The 12504-nt window shown below is 53.2% G+C and overlaps 1 protein-coding gene across 1 annotated transcript; it reads left to right on the forward strand.

Annotated features, from left to right (window-relative positions):
* Positions 1-1691: 1691 nt before the first annotated feature.
* Positions 1692-5854, forward strand: GFRA4 (GDNF family receptor alpha 4). The gene is made up of 6 exons (XM_054467142.1): positions 1692-1740; positions 3804-4149; positions 4235-4344; positions 4443-4577; positions 4852-4943; positions 5112-5854. The coding sequence occupies exons 1-6, from the start codon at positions 1692-1694 to the stop codon at positions 5190-5192; spliced, it is 813 nt and encodes a 270-aa protein (XP_054323117.1). The 3' UTR covers positions 5193-5854.
* Positions 5855-12504: the final 6650 nt, after the last annotated feature.

The following is a 12504-nucleotide window of genomic DNA, read 5'->3' on the forward strand; positions in this document are numbered from 1 at the left end:
GCAGAAAGCACATCTCAGTCTTCCGATTCATAAAAAACATTAGGAAATGAACCACCACAAACCACAGACAGATGTACTGAGACAGGATAGGTAGTCAAGAAAGTGATGATGTTCTAGGCAGGCAGCAGCAACTGTGGTGACCATACAGTCAACAAGCCTCAGCATTGGCATTGCAATTGAGCTCATTCAAGCAAAGCTATCTTCAGCAGGAACTTCTCCCTCTAGATAGCAAGTGCATTTTTATTTTACCTGTCCTCAAACTGATCCTTTGCTCATTATAATAGTAAGAAACACACCCATGTGGAAATTTAAGATGCGAATGAGGCCGAGCACAGTTGCTCACATCTGTAATTCCAGCACTTTGGGAGGCAGAGGTGGGCGGGTCACTTGAGGTTAGAAGTTCGAGACCAGCCTGGCCAACATGGTGAAACCTCGTCTCTACTAAAAATACAAAAATTAGCCGGGCATGGTGGCAGGCACCTGTAATCCCAGCTACTTGGGAGGCTGAGGCAGAAGAATCGCTTGAACCTGGGAGGTGGAGGTTGCAGTGAGCCAAGATCGTGCCACTGCCCTCCAGCCTGAGCGACAGAGCAAGACATCGTTTTTGTTTGTTTGTTTGTTTTTAAAAAAAAGTCAAGACAAATCATGGTGGGGGCTTTTCTGGTCACTTTTTAAATCTCAGTGTTGAGACTTTATTTGAGACAGGGCCTTACTCTGTTGCCCAGTTTGGATGAGATTTTTAACCTCAATATTTACTTATAGAATAACTTTTTGGTTAGTCAAAACAATGCTGTGTCTCATTCTGATCAGAATAAAACATCAGACAACTCAAGAGAAACATTCTACAAAATAACTGGCCAGGATTCTTCGAAAGTGTCAAGGGTAAAGATAAGGAAAGATGAAGGAACTCCCAGACTGAGGAGAATAAGGAGACAACTGTGATGTGAGATCTAGAATGGATCTTGGAACAGAAAAAGGACATTAGTGGAAAAATGGGAAATGCAAAACAGTCTACAGTTTCGTTAATAGGATTGTACCAAGGTTAGTTTCCTAGCTGTAATGGTTGGACTATGATTAAGTAAGATGTACCATTAGGGGAAGCTGGGTGAAGGGTGTAAGGAAAATGCTTACATTTTCCAACTTTTCTGCAAGTCAAAAATTAGTCAACAATAAGAAGTTTAAAATAGGCCAGGCATGGTGGCTCATACCTGTCATCCTAGCACTTTGAGAGGCTGAGGTGGGAGGATCGTTTGAGCCCAGGAGTTCAAGACCAGCCTAGGCAATAGAGCGAGACCCCAACTCTATTCAAAAAAATTTTTTTAAGTGTAAAATAAAATTATATAAAAAAGGAAAAGAAAAATGTTTCATAGTGTTCCTAGTTTAGCATGGGAGAGACCAGGTCTCCCTGGGTGGTTGTCTGTGTGTTGCTGGGTGTGCGTGGCAAGGCTAGTGTGTTGGGGTCCATCTAGGCACATTCAGGTGCTGAATCCCGTGGCTCCCAGGTTTACCTGAAGGTGCAGCCTGGGGTGGAGACTTAATGAGGGCGGGGAGTTGCCGCAGCAAAGGCTCCTCCCAGGGGTATCAGCGCAGACAGCTGGGTTTTCACTGTGCTCCTGCTCCAGAGGCACTAGGAAAGGGGCGCCTATCAGACTAGGGCTCTGCCTGCCATCCTTCTCTGTTGAAGGTCCAGCATGGTCCGCTGCCTGGGGCCTGCGCTGCTGCTGCTGCTGCTGTTACTGGGTGAGCGCCCCTCTCTTCCCCTGGACCCCGAACCCTGGCCTCTCTGTCCCTGCTCCTTAGTGACAAGGTGGGAGGGCAAGAGATTCTAAGAAAAGCTGAACGACAGGAAGGGTTGCCAGTGAGAGGCCTGTGTGCAGGGCTTGGGGACACCTGACAATCGACCCCACTATGTGCTGATCACCTTGCCTCCCAGCCCAGTCAAGCCACCACTGCCATCCCCCTCCCGAGTCCAGCCTTGGCACCTCTGCCCCAGGAACTTTTGCCTATTGTCTGCCATCTCCCAACTCTCTCACCCTCCCCTCAGCCCCAGCCCTCCTACCCATCGCACAGATTCCTTGCCATGAATCTTCGGTGTTGTTCATCTGCTGTTCCACCTTCTTGGACTGCTCCTTCCCTGCATGGATGTTGTGGAGGGAGGGGTCACTTTACTGAGTGTAGTGTGGAAAGCGGAATCTGGTAAAGGTTTAAGGCGGAGGAGATCTTGCAGCTGAGATGAGTTGCTGTGAGGGTGGAGACTGGGTAAGGGTGTTCTGGGCAAGGGTGACAGGTAAGTAACAGGCAGAGGTTGGTCCAAACCCTTAGGCAATATCAGGTGCTGGTGTGTGCAGCTGAGACCTGAGGATGTGTCTGGCAAGGCTGTGAGAGGAGAGAAAAGTGTGCCCTTTGGGGAGGGGAGAAAGGGAGGACTCATCCCGCTGCCGTCTATCCCCTCCACTCAGGGACCATTCTAAGCCCTCGACCTATGTTCATCCTTCCTGCGGAGGCTGGTGCTGAAGTCACAGCAGGAATCACTCACACTACGCAGTCCAATCCACGGCCTGAAAGACAAAGCCATTGCCAGAGAGGCACCCTGCTCCCAGCCTTGGGGTGGGATACCACCCCCTAGCCCCTGTGCACAAACACACAGGGAGATGGATGAGGGGCCAGGCTGTGTACGTCCACTCAGGCTGGGCACCAGAAAGGCTTCTAGTCTGAATGAGATGCTCCAGACTGGAGAACTTGTGGAGGCTGGGGGGCATTCGATTAGCCTGGTTTTGGTGACTCAAATCCTGGGAAGGGGCTGCCAAGTCCCAACTTCCAGTTACCCTGGCTCTATTTAGACATAGCCTGTGGGCATCTGGGCAGAGCTCACCCTCTGTCTCCCCAACCCCTGGTGTGTGACTGTGGTGCCAGACACCTTCTCTGTCCCCCGCGGGGTGTCACTTATCATGGGGCCTGGTCACTAAAACCACTGATGAACCCTTGGGTCATGTGGCTCCAGACAAAGCCTGGCGGTGTGTCGTCAGGGACTTCTCTGAATCCACACCCTGGCAACCAGGACTCAGTGGGTTCTTCAGTGGCCAGAGCTCTTGCATGAATCCTCTCTTCCCTGGCTGATGGAGGGTGGAGGGGCTGGAGGAAGCCAGTCCCGATGGGGCAGGATGACCTCGACTCAAGGGAGCATCAGGAAGGGCTGGAAAGGGGAGACACCGATGCAGGCGGCAGGAGGAGGAGCAGGAGGTCAGGAAAGAGGGAGAAACAGAAATCAATAGACCCACCCAAAGGGTCTCCATGGTGGGGGATAAGGGGCGAGGTGGAGGGGGTAGAGGAGGAAAGGTATGGCGTCACAGCCTGTCATTAAGAGACTAGGAGCAGCCACTGTCTTCTATGCCATCTCTGGTTTTAAAGTCTCCATTGGCCAGATCCTCAGAAAGCCTCATTGTTCCCCCGTCAGGTAGTGCCCGTTAGTGTAGGAGGAGCCCCTGGACCCGTCTTTGGACGGGCGTGGCCGTTCTGGGAATGGTGGTGATGCCTGGGAAGGAGGGGCTTCAGCTTCTGGGGAAGGCCTGGCTCAGCCTCGATGCTCCCTCTCCATCCCTGACGTGTTGCAGAGCCCTCCAGAGCCCGCCGCTGCCTATCCCCACGACGGAGAGCGGATCAGTGCCAGTCGGCCCCGCCTTTGGGCCACACTCTGTGCCTTCTCGGGTTTTCAGTGTCCCCGACCTTCCAGGGGCATGGATGGGCTGGGTGAAGTGTGCATGCGGGGCGCACTGAGACCTACAGCCTGCTCGCCCCTTTCCCAGGGTCGGTGAGCTCGGTCGGAGGGAACCGATGTGTGGACGCGGCCGAAGCCTGCACGGCGGACGCGCGGTGCCAGCGTTTGCGCTCAGAGTACGTGGCGCAGTGCCTGGGCCGGGCCGCGCAGGGGGGCTGTCCCCGCGCCCGCTGCCGCCGGGCCCTGCGCCGCTTCTTCGCCCGCGGGCCGCCCGCGCTCACCCACGCACTGCTCTTCTGCCCGTGCGCGGGCCCCGCGTGCGCCGAGCGTCGGCGCCAGACCTTCGTGCCCTCCTGCGCCTTTTCGGGGCCCGGCCCCGCGCCGCCCTCCTGCCTTGAGCCCTTAAACTTCTGCGAGCGCAGCCGGGTCTGCAGGTGCGCGCGGGCGGGGGCGGGGGCGGGGCAGTGGCGAGGGTGGGGTCGGGGCCTCTCTCCCGCTTACCGCCCTCCCGCCGCGCAGGCCTCGCCTCCTGGCCTTTCAGGTCTCATGCACCCCAGCGCCCAGCGCCCCCGACGGCTGCCTGCTGGACCAGCGCGCCCGCTGCCTGCGCGCCTACGCAGGCCTAGTGGGTACGCGCGGCCGGCCGGGATCCGGGCGCGGGCGGGGGCTCTCCAGGGGATATCTCCGCCTGGGTGGGCCGATGACCTCGCCCTCTGGGTCCCCGCAGGCACCGCCGTCACCCCTAACTACGTGGACAACGTGAGCGCGCGCGTGGCGCCCTGGTGCGACTGCGGAGCCAGCGGGAACCGGCGTGAGGACTGCGAAGCCTTCCGGGGGCTCTTTACAAGGAACCGCTGCTTGGGTGAGGGGCCCGGACGAGAGTGGAGCGGGAGTTGGGGCGGCGCTTACTGCCCACTCCCAAGCCGCCTGGCTGGGAGCTATTTTAGAGGGGAGAATGGAAGACTGTACAGTTGAGTCACTGTCACAGCTGTCCTTATTATTTTGTTATTCCTCACCACACACCTTCTGTCCAAGGAGCCAGTCTTTGCAGCAGGAGGTCTTTCACTTTGTCGCCTGTGCTGGGCCCTGTGCTAGGGTTTCTCAGCCAAGTCCACCCTGGACCCCTCCCTCCATAGATGGTGCCATTCAGGCCTTTGCCAGCGGGTGGCCCCCAGTCCTGCTGGACCAGCTGAACCCCCAGGGAGACCCGGAGCACAGCCTCCTGCAGGTAGGTGCAGGGAGGGGAGGGTGAGCTGGCACCTCCCCCACTGTCACCTTCACACCCTTCCGTGCCTGGTGGGCCTGGGTGGAGGCATGAAGGGCCTGGGGTGGGGGTGCAGGCTGAGGGCAGAGACAGGATTTTGCCTCAAGTCTGCACTTGGTTCCCACCCGCAAGGTGTCCTCCACATGCAGGGCCCTGGAGAGACGCTCCCTGCTCTCCATACTTCCTGTCCTGGCTCTCCCGGCCCTGCTCTGACTAGAACAGCGACCTCGGACAGCACACCCAGCTACCCCACTCTGCCTGCCCGGGCCGCCTCTGTGGCCTACTGGCCCCTTGAGAAGGGACTGGCTTACCCCCCAAGCCGGCCCTGGTGCTTTCACCCCGCTGCCCTTTGTAGGTTTGGACACCCTGTGTGCCATCCCCTGGGGCAAGGGATGTAGGCTGGGGCCCGACTGCAAAGCCCCCGGTCTCCCTGTCAGGAGGCATCTTGGTTGTAGGTTCCTTTAGCCACAGACCTTGAGACCATTGGGGTCTCCCACAAGGTGGGGTCAGGAGAGGGTCACTTTTGTAGCTGAGACCTTTCTGGAGACCCAGATACCCTCGAGCAGGTCAGAGACCATCCAGAATCCGAGAATTCTAGGAAATTATATCAGCCTCCCAAGCATATAACTCCCTAAGGAATCCATCGGACAAGACCCTTTCTAACACCGCATCCTCCCAACTGGGCATTACCCACCATTGTAGCCACCTATGCACCATGACCATGCTGGCAGAGTCTTTCCTGTTTCTCATATGCTGCTTGATGGGCCCCACCCTGTGCCCTGCCTGGCATTGGCCCTGTGGCCATCTTCCCCCTGGTTTCCTGCAGCTGTAGGAATAACATACAGTGCTTATTAAATCTGTGTGCTGAGACTGACCTTGCTTTTATGTGGTCTGTGTCCTGGGAGCCTGGAGACCAGGGTCTGCCACTGGGTGTATCCCTGCTGGCCTGTGTGACCTCCAGTGGCCTCAGAACCTGTCTGGACCCCATCACCTCACCTAAGGAAGCTGAAATGAATCAGCTCTCACCTCCTCGTGGCAGGGATTTTCATTGCTTTCCTCTCTCCTTTCTTTCTCCACTAGTACTCAGATAATGAAACTGCGTTTCCCAGCCTCCCTTGCAGCTGGTTGTGGCCATGTCACACACTGCCCAGTGTGGACCCAGCAGATGCTAAGAGCATTGGATTTTTTTGTCTGTTTGTTTTTGAGACAGGGTCTCACTCTGTCACCAGGCAGTAGTGCAGTGGCATGATTGTAGTCCACTGCAGCCCTGAACCCCTGGGGTGAAACGATCCTCCCGCCTCCTGCCTGCCTCTTTCTTCCTCCAAAGCTTGGAGACTCCTGATGAGGAAAGAGTTCCTGTGTCTCTAGCAGCTCCTCAATCTGCTTGAGGTTTGGCAGGAGGTTGAAGTGGAGGTTGTGGGGGCCTTGCTCAGAGACCTCCCTGGGCCAGTGCAGCGCATCCCCCAACCCCTGGGAATGGTGGCTGGTAACACAGCTCAGAGCTGTCCCCTTCTGTAGGGAATTGCACTCCCGGAAATGCCTGTCCACTTTTACTCTGCTCCCAGAGGCAACTGCAGCCAGTGACTGCCTCAAGGGACAATGCGGTGTGCTGTTCCTGCTCCAGAGCCCCTGTGGGGTCAAGCTGAGGCTAGACTCCAGCTGGGACCCCCACCTGGCTCAGCTCCCGCCCCTGCCTGCCTCCTCCTGCTCTCCTCACTGGCAGGTTCCCCCGAAGGCATTCCCTCTGTAAATCATGGCATTTGAGAACTCCTGTCTTGGGCTTGGCTTCTAGAGATCCTGACCTAAGACACAGCGGTTAGGTACAGACCACACCAAAACTCAGGCCTGGAGCTATCCTGATTGGAAAAAGAGCTACCAGCTCTGAGATCAGGTGTGGACTTAGCAGCTCACATCAGACCCACAAACACTACTTGCTGGCAGCTGTCCACCAGCCTCTCAGCTTCACTCAGGACTCTCTTTTTTTGAGACAGAGCCTCGCTTTGTTACCTAGCCTGGAGTGCAGTGGTGCAATCTTGGCTGACTGCAACCTCCACCTCCCAGGTTCAAGCGATTCTCCCACCTCAGCCTCCCGAATAACTGGGATTACAGGGACATGCCACCATGCCCGGCTAATTTTTGTATTTTTAGTAGAAACGAGGTTTCACCATGTTGGTCAGGCTGGTCTTGAACTCCTGACCTCAGGTGATCCGCCTGCCTCGGCCTCCCAAAGTGCTGGGATTACAGGCATGAGCCACTGTGCCCGGCCAAGGACTCTCTTGACTGTAACAAACAAATCAGAGTGGCTTGAGCATGTGCCTGAGCCATGCGGGCTTCAGGCATGGCTGTCTCCAGGGGTTCAAATGATGTTGCCCCTGCTGGTCTGTGCATTGGTTTCCCCTGCAGCCAGGCAGGCTTTCACTGAGAGCGTAAGACTGCCACCAGTAGCCCCAGTTTGCAGTGTCTCCTTTTAGCAGCCTCAGTAGGGAAAGGTACCTCTCTCTTCTAGCATTTATGGACTGTCCCAGGCAGAACCCTGATGGGCCCAGCATGGGTAATGGGCCTCTTCCTGTAGCTCGGTGAGTGATCTCAGCCCACGATGGTTACATGGAACGGGAAGGACAGTTTCCCAAAGGAAAAAAACGAGTTGTTGGGCAGTGAAGCTGAGTCCAGCCCATTCTCACTTTATGAAGAAGAGGGAATACTCTAAGGCACCCACACCTGCGTGGGAATGGACACCTGTAAGTGGGCTGGGGAGAGGCGGGGTGTGTGCATTGAGACAGGGCTCATCACCTTGCCCCGCTAACCACAATGGCATGGTAGCCCAAATGCAGAATTAAATATCGGCTAAATGATTAGCCTTACATGAAAATGTGTTCAACTATTCTCCATTTTTGACTCAGTTAATTAGAGTAAAATATAAACATTGAAAAAAAAAAAAACTGGAGGAAGCCGGGTGCAGTGGCTCACACCTGTAATCCCAGCACTTTGGGAGGCTGAGGTGAGCCGATCACAATCGCTTTCTTGTTTCCGGGACACAGGGTGGAAGGGAATTCTTGCTAGGCGTGTTATACAGCCAGTATCTGCAGGGCTGCAGGGCGTGTGTCTGTTCAGATGTGACCAATACAGATGCCAGGAATGACATTGCTGTTGTTGACAGAATTTGTCAAAATGATGACCAACTGGTGATAAGTTTTAAGGAAAACAAAGTTCAGTTTTCCCTTGATGTACACAGTAGTTGCATTTCTGGAAAACTGGCTGTATGTTAAACCAGCTCTCAAATACTTTGTGTTCACCAACATGGTGAAACCCCATCTCTACTAAAAATACAAAAATTTAGCCAGGCATGGTGGTGCATGCCTGTAATCCCAGCTACTTAGGAGGCTGAGGCAGGAGAATCACTTGAACCCGGAACGCAGAGGTTGCAGTGAGCCGAGATCGTGCCACTGCACTTGAGCCTGGTGACAGAGCGTGACTCTGTCTCAAACAAAACAAAACAAAACTGGAAGCTGGGTAAGGCGGCTTACTCCTATAATCCCAGCACATTGGGAGGCCGAAGCTGGAGGTTTGCATGGGGCCAGGAGTTTGAAACCAGCCTGGGCAACACAGAGCCTGTCTCTAGAAAAAATTAAAAAATGAATCAGCTGGGCATGGTGATGTGTGTCTGTAGTTCCAGCTACTCAGGAGGCTGAGGCTGGATGATCACTTCAGCCCAGAAGTTGGCTGCAGTGAGCCATGATTGTGCTAGTATATTCCAGCCTGAGTGACAGAGTGAGACCCTGTCTCAATAAAAAATAAATAAAAACCAGAAATGAAATGACCTCAAATAAAAATAGAATTGTGGATTAAAAATATAGGCATATGCTTTCCAAAAGATTGGAAAGATAAAAAGGACAGAACCTATTTGAAAATTATCAGATTGCTTCATGGCTGTCAGTGGTCCCAAAGATATGTCCACATCCTAATCCCTGGATCCTGTAAATATTACCTTATATGTAGGCAAAAGAGTATTACTTTCTGTGGCAAGAGATGTGATTAAGTTATGTTTTATGTTTTTTTTTTTTTTTTCGACAGTCTCACTCTGTCACCCAAGCTGGAATTCAGTGGTGCAGTCATAGCCCACTGCAGCCTCAAACTCCCAGGCTCAAGCAATCCTCCTACCTCAGCCTCCTGAGTAGCTGGGACCACAGGTGTGTGCCACCATGCCTGGCTATTTTTAGTAGAGAGAGGGTCTCCTCATGTTGCCCAGGCTGGTCTCCAACTCCTGACCTCAAGTGAACCTCCCGCCTTGGCCTCCCAAAGTGCTGGGATTACAGGCGTGAGACGCTGTGCCCAGCCAAGTTATAGATCTTGAGAGAAGCTTATCCCGGATTATCCGAGTGGGCTCTCAACGCCTATATGTCGCACCTCTGCATCTTATGAGAGCGATGCAGAGGTGTCTAGAGGGAAACTAAACACAGACATTTTGAGCAAAAGACCAGGGGAAGACAGAGATAGGGATTGGGGTGATGCAGCCACAAGCCAAGGAATGTCAGGAGCCACTGGAAGCTGGAGGAGGTAGGCACAGATTCCCCTAGAGCCTCCAGAGAGACTACAGCCCTGGCAACACCTGCATTTCAGACTTCTGGTCTCCAGTACTGTGAGAATCAGTTTCTCTTGTTTCAAGACACTGAAGTTGTGGTAATTTGTTCTGGCAGCCCGGGGAGACTAATAGCACTGTCTAAGATCATTAGAGTTTGGCTTCCATTACTTCTACCTAAAAAGGTCCTGGTTTATACACGGTGTTAAGTCTGGCCAAGCCTCAAGGCTGAGTCCAGCTGTGGCCCCTATGACTGGGAATGGGTCATGCCTTGTTCCTCCACATCTGAATGTCAGCCTCCTTGTCCTGCCAGGGAGCTGTCGCTTTTGTGCATGGGCTTTGGGAGACTGCAGTCCTGCCCCTACACTACCCTCCCGTGACTGGGTCTCTGTTACCTGTTGCCTGGCAGGTGGCTGGGAGTGGGGGTGATGCAAAAAGGCAGGTGCTGGAAGCATCCATGGATTTATTGCTGGAAACTTCACGGCTCATGAATGCCCATCCTGGTGTGGAGCCCAGTGATTAGTTGCAAGGTTGAAGTGGAAACCACTCACCGCCCACCAAGCGAGTCAGGCTGGGCCATACTCACAGAACCAGCTCATTTTTGCATGAAATGTGGACACGGGTTGGTGAAATTTCCAGAGGGCCAGGAGGCCAGGGGCTGTGCAGGGCTTTAGAAGCAGTCCCTCAACCAGACAGCAGCTTGCCAGTGAGCCTGGCATGCTTGTGAGCTGAAGCAGAAATGCACGGCCCTGCCTTGCCGGGCTGCAGGGAAGCCCTGGGTTGGAGGATGTCTTGGGAGGCTGCTCTGCTGGGGGCATGTCTCTCCACACCCAAGTGAACCTTCAGTTCAAGGCAGGAGAGAGAGAGAAAAATTAAGATGAGGACACACACTAGAAAGTAAAACACACACAAACTCAGAAATGGAGTCTTCAAGGGGCAGGAACCAAATGTGGAAGGAAAGGCTTACAGGGCATGCCAGTGGGCCCTGGCAACTCCGTCCAGCACATTTGAGACACCATTGGGATCTTCCGGTCTAATCGCTTTCTTGTTTCCAGGACACAGGGTGGAAGGGAATTCTTGTTATACAGTCGGTACCTGCAGGGCTGCAGGGCATGTGTCTGTTCAGACACGACCCATACAGATGCCAGGAATGACATTGCTGTTGTTGACAGAATTTGTCAAAATGATGACCAGCTGGTGATAAGTTTTAAGGAAAACGAAGTTCAGTTTTCCCTTGATGTACACAGTAGTTGCATTGCTGGAAAGCTGGCTGTATATTAAACCAGCTCTCAAGTACTTTGTGTTTATAACTGGGTTAGGTTCTCCACACAAACAACTGGGAACAGACTTTTTCATTCTCAGAAATATCCAGCAGGCCTACCAGGCATGCTGCCCCCTCAGGGCCTCTGCACCTGCCATCCCTGTTCGGAATGCTCTTCTCCCAGACCTCCACATTCCTTCCTGCCCCCTCCACTCATCGCTCTGCTCAGCTGTCAGCTGTCACCTTAGCAGAATGGCTTCCCCTAGCCACACTACGTTAAGTAGCAATCCCCCCAGCACTTTCTACCTCTAACCCTACTTTTACCTTTCTTCATACAGCTTATCTGACATTTTATTATCAACTCCCCTGAAGGACATGGAGTTTTCTGTTTTGTTCATTGCAAAATCTCTGATCCTGACACAATGCCCTAGCCCTGATGTGCTCAATAAAAATTTGTTGAATAACTAGGTGAATAAATCTAGAGAATTAATTAATTCACTTAAGCAGGGTAAAACAAGATACCTAATTCTACTACCTTTGGTCTATAGTGCTCTGTTCCACAAAGCCATTCAGGGACCCAGTCTCCTTCAATCCTGTTGTATTACCATCTTCAACATAAGCCTTCAAGGTTGATGGAGACAGTGGAGGAGACACTGTCACTGTGAATGGCCTTGAAATGACACATCATTGGTGAGGGCTGGTCCCAAGGCTCTACCCAGATGCCACGGGCCCAGGCCATGCAGTCGAAGCTGTGGACTCAGGAAGAGGAAATGTGTGGTAAGCATCTGGCCCAGTTTGCTATTCTGATCACCAAAACCAGTTTTGTGCTTCCTCTCCTACATGAGTCACAGGCACCCTCTCCTAGGGGGACAATACAAGGTCACACCCCGCCCAGACCTCCAGGTGATGCAGCCTCCCTCAGGTGGCTCTTTGAAGTCCACAATCCTGAATTAACAAGACAACTTAATCCACCTCACACCCAGCAGGTAGTGATGAGAACAGACAGGACACCCTCCTAGGCCCTCCTACCCAGGAAGGCACAGGTGCAGATGCAGCAATTGCTGCTCTGCGGTGTTTTTGCAATCCTGCTGGGCCCTGTCCTGGGCTGGGGGCAGTCCTCGCTCAGGCCCAGTTCTGCTCTTGGGCCCACATCTGAGCCTGTAAAGCTCTCACTGGACACAGCTTTCACAACCATCTTCCTGCCTGAAGATGGATTTAAGACTTCCTCAATCGCCGCCGTTTTTTTTTTTTTTTCTTAAGGCTTTGCTAATGGTTTCTTAAACTTACTACATCTTTATTTCCAGGCAGGTCCAGGGTCAGTGACTACACTCGTGGTTTGTTCCTGGAAACAGTTCTCATGTCAGCTTTTTCTTTGCTTCCTTAACCATGTGCCCCTCCCTCAAGTTGGTGGCTTTGCAGTTTCCAGGCTCCAGTGGGAAGACCACACCCTTCACTGGATGGTCACCACGAGGCCCAGTCACTGTATTCAACTAAGTCTCATAGGGCCTTTGTTGCTCACCTGCACCTCTTACTGGCTGGAGACTAGAAGCAGTTGGCTTTTCCAGAATTGCAAGGCCCTGGTTGACATCTTTCCACCCTTTTCCCTTCTGCTTCTAAACTGGCTAATTCTTTCTTGAAGTAAACTTTTTCTTGTGATGCCTCACCAAAAGCGGCCAGTAACAATCAAC

The sequence above is a fragment of the Pongo pygmaeus genome, chromosome 21 (genome assembly GCF_028885625.2).
Source record: "Pongo pygmaeus isolate AG05252 chromosome 21, NHGRI_mPonPyg2-v2.0_pri, whole genome shotgun sequence".
Classification (NCBI taxonomy): domain Eukaryota; kingdom Metazoa; phylum Chordata; class Mammalia; order Primates; family Hominidae; genus Pongo; species Pongo pygmaeus.